Raw genomic sequence first — 21,578 nt, 5'->3', positions numbered from 1 at the left:
CCCAAAAGGTAACGAAACTGCGACGCCTAAACATAGTAGGCACCCAACTCCTTTTGATTAAAATATATTTGAAATAATTGTCTCAAAGCTATTTCCACAAGATTAAAAGTTGGAACATTTTGATTGGAACAAAAGTTTTGTCACTGCACTTTCATCATACAGCAATACATCAAGAGTGTTTGATAGATACGGATCATCGAGTCCATGTACTGTATATAACATCAGCGACTTAGTTAATGATACAATTTGTATCAAACAAGGTTTTCTCTGTCAAGCATGGATTCAGCTGGGATCTGCTACAGACGACAGTACACGCTGTTAGCCAAAAGCACAGCAGAGGGATCTGATAAATATATTCACAATATGTACATGGTTTATTTACCGGTGGCCGGATGTTCTGTCTGTAGCAGATACCAGAGTTGACCCAAAAGAAAGGGCCAGAGAGAAAGAGCGAGAGAGATGTCCCTTACTAAAACTAAGGTACACACGACAGGGTCACCCATCTCTGCAGCTACAACTCTGACCAAAAAACTGACGTCATCTCAAATAAGATGACCATCTTCCCGTGTTTACCAACATGGGAAAAAAATCCACACACACACACACACACACACACACACAGACACACACACGCACACACACACACACACACACACACACACACACACACACACACACACACACACACACACACACACACACACACACACACACACACTTATGGAACAGACCTTGGACAAACAGAAGTTTGAAACCACTGAGTGATAACTGAGTACCCGATGACCGTTGACACAGGACAAGACCTGGTCCGTGTGGTGGCTCCGTTTGACTCAGTGTACAATACACATAATGTGTGTTTATGTATAAATAACTCTTAAATTCAATCACATTTTCGATGTATTTTTGTGAAACCAACTCACCAGATTATGGTTTGGGTGTAAAACCAAAGGTGCCCTTGTATAAACGTCCTGTATGCAAAGCTACAGTACAAATAAAAACAACAGCTGGGGGGCGGGGTCTAGAACAAATCTCCATTTGTCGCAGGTTAAGTCAAAATCACAGACTTCGTCCAGTGTCTCGCTCTCTTTCCACACCTGGTAAAAGTTGTTGCTGCACAGTGACCAGACCTGGATTTGGATTATCTTCAGCTTTTTATGTCCTGGAGACTTTTGCATTGTTCGATTATTAATATAAGAAATGAAAACGGCTCTCCTCACAGACAATCTGAAAGCGTAATCCCGGCAGTGTGAGGACGGCTGTGTTTCAGGTGGTAGAGCAGGTCGTCTACCAATCAGAAGTCTGAGGGAGTGAGAAAGCACTTTGAGTGCTTAAACTGAGTAGAAAGGCGCACTGCAAGTACCAGTCCATTTACCAGTGTTGCTATGCGAAGCAGTTACTTAGCTCGTCTTTACCTTCCCTCCTCAGTAGCCTGTTTGGGCTTTTTCTGCAAGGATGGCAGCTGCCAGCTGCTGGGGGTCTGTGATGTGGGGGCTTCTGGCCATAACCCGGCTTACCAGCTCTGAGGGGAAGATGTTGCACAGGTTTATGTACACTTTCTCCCTCGCATCGCCGTAGCGACTGTGCGAAGGGGATTCTGGGTGCTGTGACATGTAGGAGGGAGGGGCATGAGACGGCACGGTAAGGTGAGAGCTGTGAGGTGGGTACGGCGGGAGAGGGGTGCTGGATGGATGAGGCGGGCAAGGAGAGTGGGCTGGGGGCGGTGGGTGGCTGAGGTAATGAGTTGGGGATGGGTGGAGAGCTGGGTGAGAGGAGTGATGCTGGCCGTAGCCGTCTTGTGTCCATGGAGGAGTGTGCCAGGACGACTGGCGTGTGTCTGGCAGGCTTTGGTAGGTAGGCGGCTCGTATCTGGACGGCGGCAGCGGTGGCTGCCTGTAGTACTTGTCCCAGCTGGGCAGGGCTTTTGGTCGGTGGCGATGGTGTGATGTGGAGAGGTGTTCGTACAGGTGTGAGTCGGACACACTTTCTGCTCGCGTTGGGGCCAGGCAGCGGCCAAGGGGTGAGCCAGGGGGTGCGGGGTTGGACTGCGGCAGAGAGTGGTAGTCGCCTGGGCAGCTGGACCGTGCGGTCAGCGGTTGGTGCTGGAGATGAGGGGGCAGGGGGTAGAGGGGCCGCTTTGGGGGAGCCTCTAGTGGAGGCGGATCATGAGCGCAGCTCTGCCCGCGTGCGGCGCTCAGGTGGTAAGGGTGTAGTCCTGTGCTCGGCGTGTGGCTGTGCTGAATGTTTGTGTATTCGGCAGGATGCAGGCCACAAAGTTCATGGCTAGATGTGGCATGATGGGAGTACAGTCGGCTGTGGGGATTAGGAAAATGGACAGCGTCTTCCAGTAAGGGGTCCGGGGGGCATCCGGGACACTGCCTCTCGCTGTACAAGTCGCAGCTGCTGCCGCAACTGACGCTGCTTTCGCTGCTGCACTCGGAGCCAGCTGAGCCCAGCCGCAGGTCTGTGTCATTGGGGAAGCGACAGTCTGGGCTCCGTCTGGAGGAGAGACTCAGGCCAGTGTAAGCACGTGTTACTGAATAGTAGCTTAAGTCTGGAGACTCACAGTGAGGGTAAAGGTCATGGCTGGGGGCTGGTAAGTGACCATGAGGCATCACTGGTCTCGCTTGCTGCTCTTGTGGGAGGCCAAGAGTGGATGGTGGGCCTCCTGGGGCCGGGGACATGCTTACACTCCCACCGCAGCTACCGCTAGTGGAGCTGCTACTGCTGCTGCCACACACAGTATTCTTCTGCACCTCCAGCCTCCCTTTGGCCAGCAGCTTCTCTTCGGCGTCGCTGTATGACAGAGCTCGGATGCTGGGGTCCGACTGCCTTTTCGGGGCGCCTTTCTTGGCGTCGATGCTGCCAGCTGGCACGCTGTGGCTCTTCACCAGCCCGGCGTCGCCCTGGTTCTTTGAGACGACGCAAGTCTTGGCGCTGGCACGCAGCTCATCAGCCACGGCACGCTGTGGTTGGGCGCCTCGCTCCGGGTGGTAGTACTTACATTTGTGACCGTAAGTACACTTCTTTCCTGAAGCAAAGAGACACAACGTGCGCTTCAGTAAACAAGTAAACACACAGAGTGGGCAGAGAAAGGGGAGCTCATTTACTAACTAACTGCACGACATCATCACCGCTCTGTCCACTTGACCTACTGGTAAATATACAGATCCAGAGAAATATAGAGAAATGGGGGTGTGGCAGTATGCCAACTGATTTAGAATGAGTCTGATTTAGCAGCATACGCACAGAGGTGAGAAACAAATGGGCTGGCGCACACGTCATAAATCTGACGATAACTTTCTGCAGGATAAGAAAGTCTCCACTAACGCATTTGCAAATGAGGTCCAATGTCACCACACATGTGAGAGAGATTCTAATCCAATATAAATTATTACGTGGTTCTTAAAAAGCACAAAATGTTTCATGTGCGTTATTTCGACGTGTATTTCGTGACTTTCTTCTCACCGTATGGACAAGGCTGCTTCTTCTGCTCAGGCATGACGGGCCTTTTTCTCAGGAAGTTGTCTAAGCTCGGGCCGTGACGACCAAGAGGGTCATCTGGCGGCATGAATCTGCGAGATTAGAAAGGATGAGAGCATTAATTCGCTATTAGAGGAAATACGATGGTGTCCATCCACATTCTTTAAAACTGCTTCACCAGCTTCGAGTGTGGAAGCTTTAAAGGAGGCACACAGAATATAATTGATTCCCCACGTATAGCAAAGTGAAAAATGCCTTCTTTACAGCAGAGTGTGAGATTTTATTTGCAAATAAACTTTATTTATTTAAACATCACTCTGATTCAAAGATAAGAGTTACGAATGTCCTCATAACATCCTCCCCTACTCACTTATCATTGACAAAGGAATACATGAGAAGCCTCTCATCTATGAACTTCTTCCACTCGGGCTTCTCGTTAGCCAGGTCTCTGTAGTTGTCGTTGGAGACGATAATGCCGTCTGACTCATAGGCCAGCTTGACAATGAAGCGGTCGTCATAGCAGACCACGCGTCGACCTTGGACACGCCGTGAAGGCGTGAACACCAGGATTTTTTCCTTCTCTAGGCGACGTAAGATGTCCTGATCTGTGAAGGAAAGGATTATAGTAAGGCTGGGGGGAAATGCAGTGCTAGAAAACCATTATTACCTATTTTGGATCTTTAGCCCTGTGAGTTCCTGCTGATGTGTTCGGGGCCTATCACCCCACGACCTTAAGGTGGATAAGCAGTTAAGAAAATGGATGTTAGTTAAACCGCGTCTTCTACTAACCTGTTATAGGGGCATCGGGTCGGGACTGCTCTTTCCGCCACGCAGGCACAAAAACTGTGATGTCTTGATGGCCGCGCTCGAGGAACCAATCTACAGCCAGCTGGATGCCCTGACAGGAAAACACTTCCTTGTTGCCATGGCTGTGAAAACGGTGAAAAGGTAAAAGACAGCGTAAATAAACATTTATGATTTTAATGTGTTTCTTTACAGCAGTTTCCACTGACAAACATATACACATATATAATAATAGAGCTCACCTCATGGCTACATTGCTGCCATCTATCACGACTGGCCGCAGGTTGTCCTGGTCACACAAAGAGTCTGAATGACAGGGTGAGTCTGGCCTCTGGCCTTCCAGCAAATCAGAACATCCACAGGAGGATGAGGAAGATGAAGAGGATGAGGTAGAGGCTAATAATCCAGCCGGCTGCTCACTGTCTGACTTGGTGCCCAGCTTGACCAGCTCTCCCAGTATGTCATTGATTAGGGTGTCAGGGCCGAGCTTAGACAGCACCAGTCGCACCGTCTCCTCGGAGTAGCCGAGTTTGAGGGCAAACTCGAGCTTAGCCTGGTACTCTTTCCCACCAGCCTCATAGCCAGGCTCTGAAGCAGACAGACTGGGTGGAGGTTCAGGCAGGTGCTCGGATGGGGAGCCGAGTGTGGACTGGGCATGGGCGTCACATTCAAGCTCTGCTAGAAGTTCAGATGGGGGCTCGGGAGGGCCTTCGGTGCCTAAGTCCACACACTGGGTCCGGCAGAGGGGCTGGTGGGTGTTCTTACTGTGAGTCGACCCTCCGTCTCCTCCGTCCGAGTCGGTACCTGGAGCGAGGGTGGAGCTGGAGGTCAACGCTGACTCGCCCTCTGCGTCGAACCCACTGTTTTCCTCTAGGACGGTCAGTGGAGGGGAGCCAGCGGTGCTCTCCCCCTGCTCCTCCATAGCAGGGGGCCCGTCAGCGCCGCCAGCCTGCCGGTCACCCCCCGCTACGTGTAGATACTCCAAATCCAGCCCCAGGTCGAGGATATGGCCTGAACCTGCCTCCACATGGTCCTTCTGACCCATGGGTCTGTCACAGACATCCAGCACACTGGGCTGACTGCTGCCCACTCACAAAACTTGACTCATTGGTGCCTAAAGGAAGAAAGGTGGAGCGAGTGAGTAAACTGTAGATAAAAGATGGATTTAGCATTCAAACCGTGCCCAATGTAGTCAAATCCCGGCTCCTGGATTTGACTACATTTGACTGGCGTTGGTTCATATTTTAAATTTTATAGTCTGCATGATTGTCAGACGACTCCATGCAGCTAAGATAAACTAACATAAGCAAACCCACTTTGGAAGCTGACTGAAACTAAGGGAATTAAAAAAATGAAGACAAAGTAAATAAAATAATAATAATAATACTAACGTCTAATAACTCGACGCGATGGCACAAAGGCCAACAGGGAAATTGGGTAAATCCCTACTTAAACGTATACGTGGATGAAAACCCTGGCTGAAAAGTGTAGCATTTGCTACCACAGCAGTTCCTCTGAAATTCCAGGGAGAAATCATTTGCAAAAAAGAGAATTTGCATCCAGGCTGTGTGATAATGATAATCTAAAGTCCACACTGACTGTCATTTTATGGAAATCTGATTTTACACCTAGAATTTGCGGCTAACAGTGTTGGATCCATCTGTTCTGCCCAAAAACAAAAAAAGAAAAAAAACAATCTGACTGGCTGCGCGGTCAGGCACAGGCTGGCAGACACAAAGAGCTGATGGGGCCTCTATCCCTAATTAATGGACTCCCGCGTTTTTTCATGTCTGGCCCAGTGTGTGTGTGTTTTTTAATAGCACCACGCCACAGCACATTAATCTATTGGGGGGGCAGAGGGTGAACTAGGGCGGTTGGACTATTCTCCCTCCTCATTCTACCTGGTAATTAAGGCCCATATGCTTCTTCCCACTGGGGTCACTCGTTAAAACACTGAAGGCTATGAAGTCAATCGGGGCGTTGTATTCGAGCATCAGGTCTGAGGTTAGACTAGTCTGATCTGTAATAAAGGTTTAATAAAGGTTTAGAGGTTTGTAATAAAGGAAAAGTTTCGACTAATCCTGAGGTGAAATCTGTGGGGAAATTCCACAAGGGCAAAAATGCTTTTAGAAGTGAAAAATGAACTTTTTGAAGTCTTGAAGTCTTATTTGGGACAAAGTTGGCTTTTTATTTGTTTATTTTAATAGATTTGACCCTAAATATGCAGCTTGATGTATTCTGACTGGACTCTACTTTGAAGTTTAAAATCTTCGCACCTACAAAATTGAAAATTTTTCCAAGCCAGAACACAATCCTGACGACAAGCAGGGCAGAGCAAATGATGAAAATGGGGAAGTGACTTAAAGCTGTTGGTAGAACGGGGAGGATCGGTTAGACAAGGGGTGGAGTGAGTGTGCATTTTATGAAAAAGGGCTGCCTAGCAACGTGGCTGAGCTACTGTTGCTAAGCTACAGCTGTTGAAAGCATTCTCCCATCCAAATGCCAAGACAGAGGCTGCAGCGTTCAGCCGGCGACCCGCCTTAATTCACACATGTTACAAAAAGGTCTGCTGCAGGAGGGGGCAGAGGGGTTTACGTGTGCCTCACTGGTAACCCACCAAGACAACAATAGACCCGCAGCACTGATTAGGACTGGGACCTTGGCATTAGCTGCTGTGGGTGTTGATGGTGCCCTGTGATGCACACACAAACACACTAACGACCCAAGGTGACTCATAATGCCGTGGAGAGAGTGGGACTGAGTTTGCAGCTCATCAGCTACACTGATGATCTTCTCTCAGGCTTAACAATCAGCTAATCTAAAGCGCGAGCATCACATCAGCACTGCATAACTTCAGACAGTCTGGTCAGCCACGCCAACACTAACAGATCCAGCTAAAGCGAAACTGTGAATGACAGCAGCAGAATAACAACAATATTAGAACATATTCAACAGTTGACTGTGTCGCTACAAGAAAAATATGAGTACTCTAAAAAGATCTCACAGCGGACAGTTTGGAGTCGATAAAGGCATTTGGAATAGATTTATCGGGCTTGGGCTCTAGCAGTCCACCTAAGTTTTTACTGTTGAAGTCTCTTTTTTTCATTATTTACCACTATTATATCTCCATATGAATCAAAAGCTGACAAATAATTCATAGCCTTAAAGAGGGTAATCAAGAGCAATCAATATATTTAATAGTCTATCTACAGATATCTGCAGAGGTTAGGAAATCCTCAGCCCATACAGATAATAACAGTTTAGTGGATAGCTGATATTTTACATTTGTTCATTTTGTTGTTGCAGTTTAATTTCTTTCACCCTTCTGGATCAGAGAAACAAATAATTCTTGGTTCTAATAAACAACTGAACAGCTATAAAAGGTCTCCTGGTCTTCGTCATATTATTGTGCAAAGTAGTGTTTGCCTCAGTGTAAAATTGATATGACACAACAGATAAATACCATCCTATTTTATACAGTTTTCAGGTATCAGACAATGTTCTCCGTACTGAAAGCTTTCTGGTTACTGCTCGACTGTAATCCAAGTTCTACTAAACAATCACATCTGGTAGTTCTTGTGGCCATTTGGAAACAATGACCAGTGATCAGAACACAGATATCCACCACCTACACCAGTAGCCCTGAATCACTGGCTCCCCAGAGGATAAGCCAGCAGGCCAGCTGATGGGCTCCCACACTGCATATAGTGCGACAGCTGATAAATAAAGCTCCACCCGGTAGTTTCAGCTGCTCCCTTATTTACCAAGCTGTCATCACACCAAATGGGTGGATCCACGTGTTTGATTTTACAGCGGATGCCCTTGCACCTATCCGGGCTTGGGACCGGCACACTACCAGTACACTAGCTTGTGATGGGTTTGCTGATCGATATCAGGTCAATACAGATCTATCTGCTGATATTTTTTAATATACATAGATGCAGTAATTACACGTAAAAAGGAAAAATTATGGCATTATTGGATATTAATTTTGCAGAAAAGCCAGTAACTCACAAGATTTACTCAGTGGTCATGATATTCTGCTACATGCGCTGCAGACAGATCTGAGGTAGAGACAGCGCCGCTCTGTTGGGCAAACTATGTGATGACAGAATTTCTGAACTATTTCAAAATTATATTTCAGGAAAAAAAAAAAAACAACAACTATATCAGTGCATATTGGATAACACTTTCTTGTCTTCCTACTTGAGCCTGGTTTTGATGGAGGTTTCTTCCTGTTAAAAGGGAGTTCTTCCTTCCCACTGTCGCCGAGTGCTTGCTCATAGGCAGTCATTTGACTTTTTTCTCTTTATAACTGTAGCGCCTTAAGGCAACTGTTGTTGAGGTTTGACACCATATAAATAAAATTAAGTAGAACTTGTAATTGAATGCTGATACATCTGAGGCCAGTCAAAACTGCCTGTTAATATCAATTGACTGACATGTTGGTTTGGATCTGCTAATAATCTTCATTAGTAGTTACTGTGATTATATCTATGATTAATCAATTGAGCAATTTGCCTACAGGTTGAAAGAAAACCATGGCGAATAAGGTCTGAAAAAAAAACTGCTTTGTCACAGTCCAAGATTACATATTTAAAACATTTTGTATGAAAAATCAGTCCAAGGCCCAAAGATATTAACTGCTGAGATAACTCTGGATCTTTTAGTTCTGTTAAGTTTCTTTGCTTTCACAACCTCTTTACCCTCATTTGATCTTTTTCACAATCTGGATAAATCTAATCATAATCCCGTAGTTTGAGCTGCTTAACATCAAAAACCTGAACAGTCACGATGAAAGCCTGTAAGTCTTTTCATAGCTAGGGTTTTAAAAGTCTTCTTGTGTGACAGAGCTCTGCAGACGAATGCATGTGAAATCGGGTCCAGCTTTAACGGCCCAAAGACATCGTGGCATCTCCAAACCTCCAGGGTGAGCGAGTGCATCTTTCAAACATCAGCTTACACACACACACACACACACACACACACACACACACACACACACACACACACACACACACACACACACACACACACACACACACACACACACACACCACTGCTGGCTTTGATAGAACCAGTAATGAATATGTAACACAGTCCTTGCAGCGCTTTGTGCAAGTGCGTGCAGCGGATTGGGGGGGTTCCATTTTGAAAGGCGGTCTGAGAGGGGGCGCAGGACTACGGGGGGTGGGGGGTAGACCCCTGTGTCTGCAGCACAGTGCAAAAGTTACTGTAAAAAGTGTGCATGCATTAGTGCATCTAGGTGGCGCACTAGACTTTACCCACCAGCAACAAGGCAACAGATGTCTGCTGAGCGCGGTATCTGCAATGGGTATCCCCCACCCATTGCACAAAACAGACACACACACACACTTTCTCTCTCTAAGGGCAGCACCTTATAGAAAACTTTCTGAAAACTTTTTTGTTTTATCCACTAATGTGACACTAATATATATTTTTAACCAGCATCACAGGAAGCCCATCCCTCCTGCATCAAGTTTCATATCAACACATATCACACAAATCTGAACAACTGCAGTGACGGCAGAAGTGAGCAAAGTTTAGGCAGGTGCTACAGCACTAAAAATTCTTATCCTGCACACCAAGAATCTTTTTAAAAATACTCTTGTGGTAAAAAGTCACTAATGGGTTCTGCAAGTTGCATCCATTTTCAGCAATATTTCACAAGCAACAAAGAAAGTAGGCTCCATCTTTTCCTCTTTAATCTGAATTTGCCCTTGTGAATTATAAATGACTCGAACCTTTCTGAAAACTTAAAGGAGTCTAGGTTACTCCCTGTATGCCAGCATCAGTTTTTTTGATGATCCTGCAGTGCAGCGGAAGCCTAGTGAGGCTCGAGAGGAGCAAGCTGTCATACAAAAGCCAATATTTCTATTTTATAGCAAGCAGAAGATAAATTTCAGTATAAAAGTCAGGTTATAATAGAGAGGAGGGAACTCCATCACACTCACCAGACCAATAAAGTGCAACAAACAATGAAGAGAGGAAATGTGATTAGCTCATTTCAACATCTTTAAATCCTTGAAAAGCCGATTAAAAAACGCTGCAGGTGAAACTGAGAAAGAACCAATCCCAAAGTTCGAACAGCAACAACATCCAAGATCGATTTCTTCTTTCTTCTAGAGCATCCAGCTCCAGCCTCACGCCTCTGTCTTCCAGAGCTGTGTGTGTGTCTTTTTCCCCCCTCTGAAGAAGCAGGCAAGTTGGACAATGAGTGGCAGAACAGATGGACCCAACAATGTCAGCCATTCCCTCGTTTAGAGTGGCTGCTTCTAACCAATCGGAGAAGCAGCAGCCCTACAATGAGGTGCAGAGGCAAGAGGCGGGGGAGGAGGGGAGTGGCTGTGGGCAGATGTCTGCAACACCCAGTTTCCCCAAGGCACGCGTACTCGACGTGCACCGGCACACACACACGCACGCTAACTCACACACTCCACGGCCTGAAAGGGCTTCCCCTGTGTGGCCGATGAATCAACGAGGGGTGGGAGGCTGAACAATGGAGCTACACAATGGGAGGCTGGGGAGGGCAGCTGCAGTGTGAGGCCTGGTGCTATTACGGCCCCAGGCAGCAATGGAGAACACCTGGCTACAGAGCGCCACAGTCACTCTCCTCTCTTTGTCTCGAGCTGTGGGGAGGGTGGCGGTGGTGGTGACAGGAGGGGTTTCAACTGAAAGAAAAGCTGAAGGCTGGCTGAAAGACTGCTGTGGCCTTTAAGAGAGTGCAAGAGGAAAGAGAAGAGTGTGGCTGCGCTGAAAGAGAAAAAAAGACAAGTGTGTGGGGGGCGAGCGACATCAAAAAGTTTTATGTCCCAGTGAGTATGAGGAGGGGACCTGCTCAGCATTGTTGTGGCACACTTAAGGCCGATGACTCAGGAGCACAAATCTTTGCCTTTTTGTCTTTTATATGATTATGTAGCACGTGTAGAGGATCCCATTTGTTAAAGAAAAGCAACATACTTCAACACCCAAAATGACACAAGAACTTGCCTACGTTTTCTTGTACACTGGTATAAATGTATTTCAATTTCAGTTATATAGCATCAAATTCAACAATTCAATCAACAGTTGCTTCAAGCCACTTTATATTGTAAGGTAAAGACCCTACATTTAAATACTGAACAACAAAAAAAGCTTATCTCATACACGCCCATCCCGAAATAACGTTAGCCAAACAAACTCATCTCAACCGAAAAACCATCCAACGCTGGATACACTTAACTTGAAAAAGCTGCTACTTAATACACACTAATAGTAGTAAATAAGACAGAAACCTCCATGTATCTACAAATCTTAAATTAACGAATTAAATTTTTTTTTTTTTTTTAAACCAAATCAATGGCTACCTTTAGTTGTTTTAAATTTTTAAAAAAGGAAATATTGACAAAGTTTAACTTTGTGAGAAAAAGTGATAAATCGCAATAAAGTTTATCAATATCGCAAAAAATCCCAATAATATTGTATCAGTGTCTGATGAGTCCCACCTCTATCAAACAGGCAGAATGAAGAGCAGAGAACAATACACTGTAGTCTAGTACCATGCACTTGAATATGGATACCCAGCTGACCAAAGTGACACACAGACTGGACAGAGGTGAAAGTGGCAGATGCTTATAACAACAGTGTAAATTAATATGCCAAATATGCCAAAGATGAACATGGTGCAGCTTAATATGTGAGCTGTTTATCTAGGACACTTTTTTTTTTAAAAATTAAATCAAATGACTCTTCATCCGAGCCAAGTAGCGCAACTCAAATCCCACAGCTGATCCCTGTGTATTAAAATGATGAAATAAAAGTAAGGTGGACACACACAGTTGCTCCTTCACCTCCAAATCCGAAGCTTTTGTCTCCATTTTCTGCAGACTCTATAGCAACTGCATGTTTTTGTTGCTCCTCAGGGACTCTGACATTGTCTAACTGCACATAATCAGGTACTGCTGTAACATGAGTGCTGCATGGCACCAAAGCAAGCCAGGGGAAAAAAAAATAAAAAAATCAAACGTCTCAGTGTCACTATTGATCTTTTTTTTTTTGTCCCCTCTGGTCACCAACACAGAGTACTGACAGCAAAATAAATAAATAAATAACACTGTCGATATGTAATACCGTGGGAGGTGACAAGGCATGTCCACTAGTCATGTCAACCTAATAGAGACAGCCAGTGGTTTGGGTTTCACAGAAACTTTTAAGTATTTTTCTTAAAACGACTTACAACGGCCAAGACCGAGCATAAATGATTAAATAAATTACTGCACGAGACAAATGTTAAATATGAAATGAAAATACGGTTGTGATTTATGTGACTGAAAAAAAAAATACTGATATTCTCCAGCACAAAATTTATGTGACACTAATGACTCATATTAATGATTAAGAAGAGGGCCAATGTTTAAAAAAAAAAAAAAAAGTTGTTAAAACAGCACTTGGGGGGATAGATTAGGGAGCAGGTGAACATTCATTATCCAAATTCAGTTTAGCAGCAGGTGTAGTGGGGTGTTCCCAACATGCAAGGAAAGACTGACCCAGGAAACCTGAGGGACGTGGGTGATCCCTGCCATCTGAAAAGCTACTGCAGCACTAGTTTTTGAATAAGATAGGAAGAGTCAGAACAGTGCACCTGGATCGTTTATGGGAAAACAGGAATTCTAGCATTCATGAGAAGGCCGTCGCTTGGGTGAGCTGCAAAAACAACTTCCAGGACTTAAAGGATGTGCTACTCACATGTTGCCTCCTGACAGGACACCTTTATAGGTCTTAGTGGTTAAGAATTGTTTTGCTAGCTTAATGGGAACTTACATAAACCCTGCCTGGTTTTATTCAAGATCTGTGCTCCAAAACAGCAAATATTTCACACTTTTGCATCAAAAATAACAAAATCAACTGCACTTTACAATCAAAGTAGTTGTATAATTGGCTATAATTGGTACGCTGGTATAAAATTAATACGTAATCATTGCAGGTTTAATTGAATTATTTGCAGTGTTCACTTTGGATTCTTCGTAGGGGCCAACACAGCACTCGGGCTAATGAGCAGCCAAGCTGCAGCAGCCACACCCGTGGAAACTGAGTACGATCCAGAGGACAACGCATCTGCCAACGGAAAAATTAATTTAGAGAGATAAGGCTGAAATATCCAGCTGCATTTATCTTGGCAGCAACAAGTAGCAGCATGTATTTAGAGGCAACAGAAAGCGGTGTGGTGTCGGTGTGTGTGCTCAGCCAATTTGCCAACTAAAATAAGTGTTCCCCCAGCTTTAGTGGGCTCAACAAGAAAACAAATGCCTGATTAAATAAGAATATGCTCCTAGTCAGCTCTCAGAGTCAGACGAGGGTGCTGAGGAGAGATGCATACAACAGCTGACCGACTGCACAGCTCCCAAATGCTCTAACAGAGACAGGAGGAGCTCTCTGTGGGGGCCATCTGTCCTTACAAACAGGTGTGCACTGCTCCCAACAACTGCAGCAGCAGCAGGACGAACGCTGAGAACCCAGCACAACAGAGCTGAGCTGCAGCAGGAGGCTTCTTCCTGTGCCAGAAATTAATTCTTGCCGGGTTTGGTCCAACCTGCTCTAGTCTTACTTCCTTATTGATAAGACTTGCAAACTATCGGGCGACGAGTCAGGGACTATTTTAATAACCACTTTAGTCATGAAAAAGTAAAATGCCTCTGGCTTTGCATGAGACACATCCCACATTTGACTGAGGTGCAATAAACAAAGTTCTCAAAACAAGCAGAAATCCAGCGATGTTCAATTCACTGTCACTTAAAAACAATAAAAAGTAAGCGATTAATCTTCTATTGTGTTTGGAAAAATGACAAATGGGGAGAAAGAAGGTACAGTGCATCACTGTGGTCCACTTTTCCTATCCAACCGAGGTTCAGGCAACAGAAGGAGACCTTTTGCTCCTTGTAACCTCTTTCTGACCTCTGCACATCCACTCAGCACTGCCAGCACCACCAGCAGTACAGAGTAAGTTCAGGATATCATGGCAAAAGTCATCACCTCTGTGTGTGTGTGTGTGTGTGTGTGTGTGTGTGTGTGTGTGTGTGTGTGTGTGTGTGTGTTTCAAATGAATACCACAGAAAAGTGAACAGAGGAAGTCTTTGTGGAGTCAGAGGGCCAAACATCACTGCTGAAGCTGCAGTATTTTCCAAAAAGCAGCTAATTACCTTTCCTCTTAAACTGTGACATGTGTAGCAGCATGCACGAGGATGTTATTTGATACAGAATAGCCTTTAAACGTGACAGGGACACACTTTGAGTTTGGAAACAGGGGTGATGGTGAGAAGAAAGCAAAGTGGGCTCACTAAATAAAAGCCCCACGGGGTGTGGACAGACAGCTGTTGGGCTCGTGCCTACACCACGCCCCCCACCCCCATCCCCATCCAAAGGCTCAAAGCCTGGACTGCTACTGGTCCGACCCCTTCGCTGAACCACTATAACCAGTGTTCAGCACAGCTGTCAGTTTGCGGAGACAGGTGGGAGGGAGCGACAAGAGCGCCTCTTCTCCCTCCTGAATTCCCCAGAGAGCAGACTTGTGCTTCACTCAGGCCTTCTTCACCCCAAAACTGCCTTAATGCTAATTTCAAAAACACGCATCAGCTCCATTTTCAGCCTAAAAGGCGCGAAACCCCACAGCAGCACCCATCCCGTTGTCAGCCTGTTGAAGAGGATACAGTCAACAAACTATATTATGGATGTTTGGGAGCGCGCATGGGGCGTGCACGGTCACCGCAAACCAACACCGTCACGACCTCCCTGCAGCTCTCACCCACACCAACCTGCGGCTGCTCCGGCTAACGAGTCCGCCCTGAGGACGCTGTTGGCGGGTTCTCACCTGGTCAGAGCCGCCGCTGGAGCCGCACGACAAGCTTGGCGTTAAAACGCGCCCATCTTCATCACATACTGGCGACGCAAAACATCCGGCCGGACTGCAGCGTGACCCAGCCAAACTGCGTCAGGCTGAAGAGAGCAACGACGCGCCTTCCGCTCTGCCGCTCTTTCAAAATAAAAGCAAACCAACCAACCGCCTGTTCGAGGGGAAGAAAGACAAGCAGAATTTCTTATACCAACACTTGTGTACTTTTCTTCTGTCTTATGTTTGTCTGGTATAAGATATAACAACAAACCCTACGGTTTGTTAGCAACTAACTTACCTCAAGACCCTCAACATAGCATACATTTCAAACTGAAAACCAGCCGCGTTTGAAGATTTTAACCTCTCTTAACGTAAAATAAAATCATACAATTAATAAAAACAATAATCATGATAATTTTAGGCTAAACAGGAAACTGTACCAAAAGTGTTGAGGCTCGCTTTACTAAAATTATTGCGCCATCTTGCGGTGAACGTGTATTATTAGCAAGTCCTATTTTCCTCCCTTCAAACATTATATGCGTTTAAAATCTGCTTGATAACATGTACTTTTTTAAAAATTCTGCGAAGTGCAAAATGCAGCGTTTTAGGTAGAAAATAATAAGGTGCAAGTACTTTAGTAAAGTACTCGAGTAAATCTGGAACCCCAGTTCCAAAAAGCTATCAGGCTGTGTGAAATGTGGATAAAAAGAAAATGCACCTTTTGGAAACCCCACGAGTCCGTATTTTATTCACAATGGAACATAGAAAACATCAAATGTTTGAAATGAGAAATATTTTGCATTTGGTGGCAGCACAGCATCTGTAAAAAGTTGGAATGAGGCAACAAAAAGCTGGAATTGTAAGTGGTACTGAAGAGAAGCAGCATGAGGTGTAAAAAGAGCTTCTTAGAGAGGCAGTTTCTCACAAGTAAAAATGGGCAGATGTTCATTATACAAAACATTTTTCAAATTCTGAAACTGTTTCAGAATTATGTTTGTCAATGTAAAATTGTAATGATTTTGAATATCTCACTATCCGCAATACATATCATCAGATGATTCACAGAAGCTGAAGAAACCTCTATGTGTAAGGAAAAAGCTGAAAATCAACTCTAGGATAATTTGTTTTAGTGTATATTTGCTTGACTGTTCAAAGCATACATCATTAAAAGAGGGTTTTTGGAAGGGTTGTGAGGAGAAACCAAAGTGGAGATATTTGGCTATTAAAACAAAACAAACCAGCATAAGTTCCTCAGGCACGGTGGTGGAGGGGTGATCATTTGGGCTTGTTTTACAGCCGCACGACCTGGGCACCTTGCCGTCACAGAGTTGACTACGAACTTCTCTGTGTACCAAAATGTGGGCATTTATCTGACAGCTAAGAGCATGTCCAAAATGTAGCCATGCAACAGGACAATGATCCCCAAGCACAGCAGTAATGCTACAACAGAACGGCAGAAAAACAAGAGAATCAAGCTATTGCAGTGGTCCAAAGTCCAGACCTCAACCTGACTGAACAGCTGTAGCAGGACCTTAAAACCTCAGTGAGAGGCGGTCAAAATTCATCCACAACAACGTGAGAGTCTGATGACATCCCACAAAAAAAAGTTATTGCATATGAAGCTTCATATATCATTCAGTTATGTGGCTTCTGACAGTCACACGTGCACCACTTTAAAGATCAACTGATGCAGATAAGCCAGGCAAGCCTCCTCTGTAGCTTGAAATGTAGTGTCATTTCCAATCCCCCCCCATTTAGTCCCACCTTAAACAAGCGCAGGCCCAGAAAGAGCAGCAGCATTTCTTAAACTTCTGTCTCCTTTTTATTTTATTTTCAATTTGTTGATGCAGCAGTAAATATTTACAGATTATGTTACAAAGAATGACGCAGCACTGTAAATTCCTTTTGATTTTATTCATGAAAGAAAAAAAAAAACCTTCAAGAAAATACAGTAATTCCCATAGTACACACAGAGAGGACATAAATTAGAGGCATGTAGAGAGACATCCGGGGGGGGGGACGTGTCACCTGGCAGGTAGAAAACATTAGATCCGTGCTGCCACACAGCCAGGAGCGCACACACTCACGCACACAGTGCACTAAGGAGGATGTAAAGGAAATCAGTGAAATTGACACTGTGGGCTTGGGTTATTCATAAAGTGAGCAAAAGTTGATTAATCCTGTACACAAACATCTAAATGAAAGTACAAAAAAAAGGGATAATACAAAATACAAAAGAGGAGCAGTGGAGCGGGAGAAACCATAAATATTCATATCGATGCACATCGGTTTAACAACTGCTTCTGTAAACATTTTGAACATAAAGGTGTGCATTTAAAATAAAACCACTGCAGTCGCATATTTATCTGAAGGGTTACACATGATTGGAAACAACACTAATAAAAACTAAGCCAGAGTTTAAAAACACAAAAGTATGCCACATGGTTTTGGCTGTCTGGAGCGGTTTTTCCACACTATCAGAACATGTGATTCATTCATTTATGTTTTTGCCTTCTTTCTTTCTTTCTACACAAACGACAAGACTGAAAGCGACTTCTGCACCTCACAGCGGGTCTTCCCCCTAAAGACAGCGAAGGCACCGCCCTCTTAAAGAGTCCTATTATGAAGCTCTGTCATTCACACAGAAGCACAGCTGCAGGATGGACTCTACACTCAGCGGCGGGATGAGACTGTCTCATGTGAAGTGACAAACGAGTCTCGCCTTGTCGTTCGGGTTTCCGACGGTGAGATGGGAAGAAAGAGCACGAAATAAAAATTTTATGGGAGCTCGGTTAAAGTAGCGCGTCTCTTCAATCCCGATTGGATGTGGCATGCCTGAATGCGTCAAGAAAAAACAGAAGGAACATAAAAATAAATGAGGTCCAACATTGAGTCACACGGCTGCTTCAGACTAAAGTGTTCCTACCCTAAAATCTAAACGTCTTCACTTTTGAAGTAGTGGATTTTAGTTTTTTTTAAGTTTTTTTTTTTTTTTTGTTTAAATTGCTGGAAACTCCTCTAAGGCAACATTAAGTTGAAGTCTCCTTCAGAACGCAGATGATTGTAGATGTGAAAATGTCACAACAGTGCAGGTGGAGGACAATCAGCTGACCCTCCCTCCTTTCCTCTAAGTGAGATCTATACATGCTGCCCTCATTCTGCCCACTGGCCTCCATGCTACCTTAATGGCAACCTGCTAATTCACAGTTTATGCTAGCCCTACTTACAACTGATCTTAAAGGAAAAATCCACCTTAAAAACATAAAACTATTTGTATTGAAACCTCACATTTCTGGGTCTATTTTGTCGGTGTGTGTTTCTATATTTCCAGTAGAACGACAGGTTCTGCAAAGGAGACACAGATTAAAAAGAAAAGCCAGGATTTCATTACAAAATAAAAGCCCCTGAAGAAAAAAAAAAAAAAAAGGTCAGGCTCTTGATGATGAATAGTGGATTCTTCCTTTAAAACTCATTTTTGTGTGTATTTCTGCATTCCTTATTTATGCGCAGCAAGTCACATATAAAATATACAGTGTGTTTAAAAAACAAAAACTGGGACTACCTTAGTTAATAACACCAAAGCAACATGCCGTCATAAAAAGGGCTACTTTTGTCCAACATGAGCTACAGCACAAGAGGAGGCGTGATAAAGCTGTTCTTGAAAAACCTGCGCGAGTCCGACGTTAGTATGCACCAACTCCAACATATCCAGTACCCTGTATTTAATGGATGCGTCGAGGAGGTCCCTTAAAAAAAATCTTCACTTTCAGGAGGTTAAGGAAGAGAAAACAAAGTGAAGACGAAGAAGATTTACATGTCGAGCACCGTTCAATCTGTGGAACTAAGTGTAGTCGTAGTGTTGTAGTCACACACACCTGACAGGACCGGGATTAAACACAGCTACACATTCGAGCTGTGGCAACACACACACAAACACAGTCTTATCTGATACGGTGACGACTGTGTTTAGCGTTCTGCCCCCTCCCCCTGGACAAACACATTTTGTCATACACTTACAAGATGCAAAGTTTTACTATGACATAAAGATATACCGTCAACAGGCAACAGATCCCGCTTCCTCAGAGGGAGAGGAGGAGAATGGGGATCGGCTCGAAGGTCAGGCAACAAGGCCGGGGGTTGGCGGGGGGAAGAAAAACCTGCAGGCGCCTCTAAATACATATCCACCCCTAGCTTCTGTTCATGATTACAGTCTAATCCGTTGTTTGGCTGCCCGAGGACATGAGAAATGGAAGCCGCCGCCTCAGAAAATGCTTCTCCAGCTTGGGCTTTAAAACGTCTTCGTCGGTCGTAGTCGCAATAGTCATCTGTTGGTCGCTGCTTAGGTAACTGTTGTCATATCGGCTGACGGCACGTCTCTACCAGCTCATGAGGGATGTGCGTCCCAGGGTCATGAAATATACTTGGCTGGCACCTCCGGCACGCACAGAGGCAAAGAAGACCTGAAATTGAAAGAATACACTGGGTGAAAAGGTGTTTGGTGGTTGTGCCAGGCTACCAACAGTAGATTAGTAATAGTAGAGTAGATGTTAAAATAAAATGTTAAAGAAATCTATGAGGTGACCTGAAGAGGGCGATGAACAAGATATTCCCTCACCGTTTCCCTCCCCTCATCTCCAACTGGTCATGGCAGATGGCCCCCCTCCCTGAGACTGCAACTGTTAAGAGTGTTTTTCCCTCCCACTGTCACCAAGTGTTTGCTCATAGGAGATCACCTGATTGTTGGGGTTTCTCTGTATTATTGCAGGGCTATTACCTCACAATTTTCTAAGACCCCCCAGGGGTTAAGCGCCTTGAGTGTCGAGCACTTTTGCATGGGAGAGAGGGCAAATATTACCAAGTTAAGACTGAATGCTGTGATTAAAGGTTCTTCAGCAGTATCACTTAAAGGATGTGCACTTATGTAACCAGCAAAACTGATTTGTTTTTCAGTTGGATTTTACAGGTTATTGGTGACATTGAAGGTGGAAAAGTTTTGAAATGATTTATTGCAGTATTGTGTTTTCAACAACAAAAACCTGACATATTATTAGGGGTGTGCTCACATTTATCTCCACTGTATAGAGAGAAACGGGAGGGATGAAGAAAGGAAGGATGTTTTCACCTTGTCATTCCTCTCACAAAGGAACTTGAGTCTCTGGGCTCTCTTGTGCATGAAGACTCCGTCAAGGTGGCCCGTCTCCACTGAGCGGATCTCTATAGCCTTCTCACCCCAGCCCATGATCTGGTTTGACCTAATGTAGGCTGCACAAGCACAGAAAGGGGGAAAGGAGGGTAAGTAGCTGTTAAAAAAGCTGTAAAAATTCAAACAACGTGTCATTTTACTTGTGAATACTTCTAATGATAAATGTAATACTTTTACATATTGATAAAAAAGAAGCTATTAAACAAAAGTGTCTAAAATCAAGTGAAACCTTGACTGCTGTTGGAGTGTAATCGAATGCATCAAGTGAAGCTGCTGCTGGGCTTTTCACATCTGATTGTTTTATTCTGAAGGTTGAACCTTCACTCTGCTGCACACTGAAGTTGCCAGCATCATTTGCACCATTGCTTTTAGAGTTGGGAGATCACTTCTCCCAGTAAAATAATCAGAAGTCTCTGAACACAGGACTTTTCAGCCCTCTTCACTCAGGGCGTTTTCACACCTCCAGATTTTTTTACTCTGGTCCAAATCAGCTGATAAGTTTGTAAACTTGTAGCTTTTCCCTGTGGTTTGGTTTGTTTTCACACAGAAAAATCCAAGCAAACCAAAATGTTTCACTGCAAGCCACATGAGAATGTTCTGTGCGCTCACTGGCCAGACGTATCTGGGGTGGGAGGAAGAAAAGTAAATACAGGAAGAAGGTGCTGTGGGAGAAAACAGAGTTTACACTCATTTCTTGGTTAGTTGCTAGCCCGTATAGACCTTTGCGCATCTATAGTAGCTACCTGCACTGAGAATACAAAGCATAAGTTGCTATGGGATATTTTTTAGCCCTTGTAACATGTTCTGAGTGGGCTCGTATCACGTTCACACCATAAATATAGTTTGTTTGGAACCACACTGAGACCACCTCCTGCAAAGGGTCTCGGTGCGGTTGTTTTTGTGCATACCAGAGTGCGATTCAGATTTTTCTGACCTCTGGCATCATGATGAGAAATATCTGCTTTGCTCTTACCCACTGAAGTTGGCATTTCTCCCCACTGCAGCACCACATCTTTGGTGATGCGTCCGTAGGTGTTGACGTAGACGCCCTCGTCCTCGTAACACACCAGCAGCTCAATCCCATCAGTGTTGGGCAAGATGATGATGGCGTGGCACTGAATATTGGTTTGGATCTGAGGATGAAATGGAGGAAAAAGGTAAGAGATTTTAAAAAGTCCCTTCACCGCCAGTCGCAGCAGATAGCCG

At 44.7% G+C, this 21,578-nt stretch overlaps 2 protein-coding genes across 16 annotated transcripts in view; both read right to left on the bottom strand.

The window, feature by feature from the left end:
* Window positions 1-673: 673 nt before the first annotated feature.
* On the bottom strand, window positions 674-15,316 carry LOC113016656 (probable ribonuclease ZC3H12C). Of its 3 annotated transcripts, none has more exons than XM_026159640.1 (6): window positions 15,149-15,316; window positions 4,527-5,398; window positions 4,270-4,409; window positions 3,851-4,085; window positions 3,466-3,572; window positions 674-3,028 (listed from the first exon to the last, which is right to left on the bottom strand). In XM_026159640.1, exons 2-6 carry the CDS (start codon window positions 5,327-5,329, stop codon window positions 1,422-1,424), a joined length of 2,892 nt encoding a protein of 963 aa, XP_026015425.1. In that variant the 5' UTR covers window positions 5,330-5,398; window positions 15,149-15,316; the 3' UTR covers window positions 674-1,421. The 3 variants fall into 3 exon arrangements, with proteins under 3 accessions (XP_026015425.1, XP_026015427.1, XP_026015426.1); XM_026159642.1 differs by lacking the exon at window positions 15,149-15,316 and adding an exon at window positions 15,093-15,144; XM_026159641.1 differs by lacking the exon at window positions 15,149-15,316 and adding an exon at window positions 10,260-11,230.
* Window positions 15,317-18,149: 2,833 nt separating this feature from the next.
* The window catches only part of LOC113015812 (mitogen-activated protein kinase kinase kinase kinase 4-like), a 35,730-nt gene continuing 32,301 nt past the window's right edge, over window positions 18,150-21,578 (bottom strand). For all 13 annotated transcript variants that reach the window (XM_026158137.1, XM_026158143.1, XM_026158139.1 and 10 more), the window contains 3 exons: window positions 21,346-21,505; window positions 20,292-20,431; window positions 18,150-19,629 (listed from right to left, as the gene is read on the bottom strand). In XM_026158137.1, the coding sequence (XP_026013922.1) occupies window positions 19,546-19,629; window positions 20,292-20,431; window positions 21,346-21,505 (384 nt within the window). In that variant the 3' untranslated portion in view covers window positions 18,150-19,545. The remainder of the gene's footprint in view (window positions 19,630-20,291; window positions 20,432-21,345; window positions 21,506-21,578) is intronic.

This window comes from Astatotilapia calliptera, chromosome 23 (assembly GCF_900246225.1).
Source record: "Astatotilapia calliptera chromosome 23, fAstCal1.2, whole genome shotgun sequence".
Classification (NCBI taxonomy): domain Eukaryota; kingdom Metazoa; phylum Chordata; class Actinopteri; order Cichliformes; family Cichlidae; genus Astatotilapia; species Astatotilapia calliptera.
This window is presented reverse-complemented; position numbering and strand designations above follow the sequence as displayed.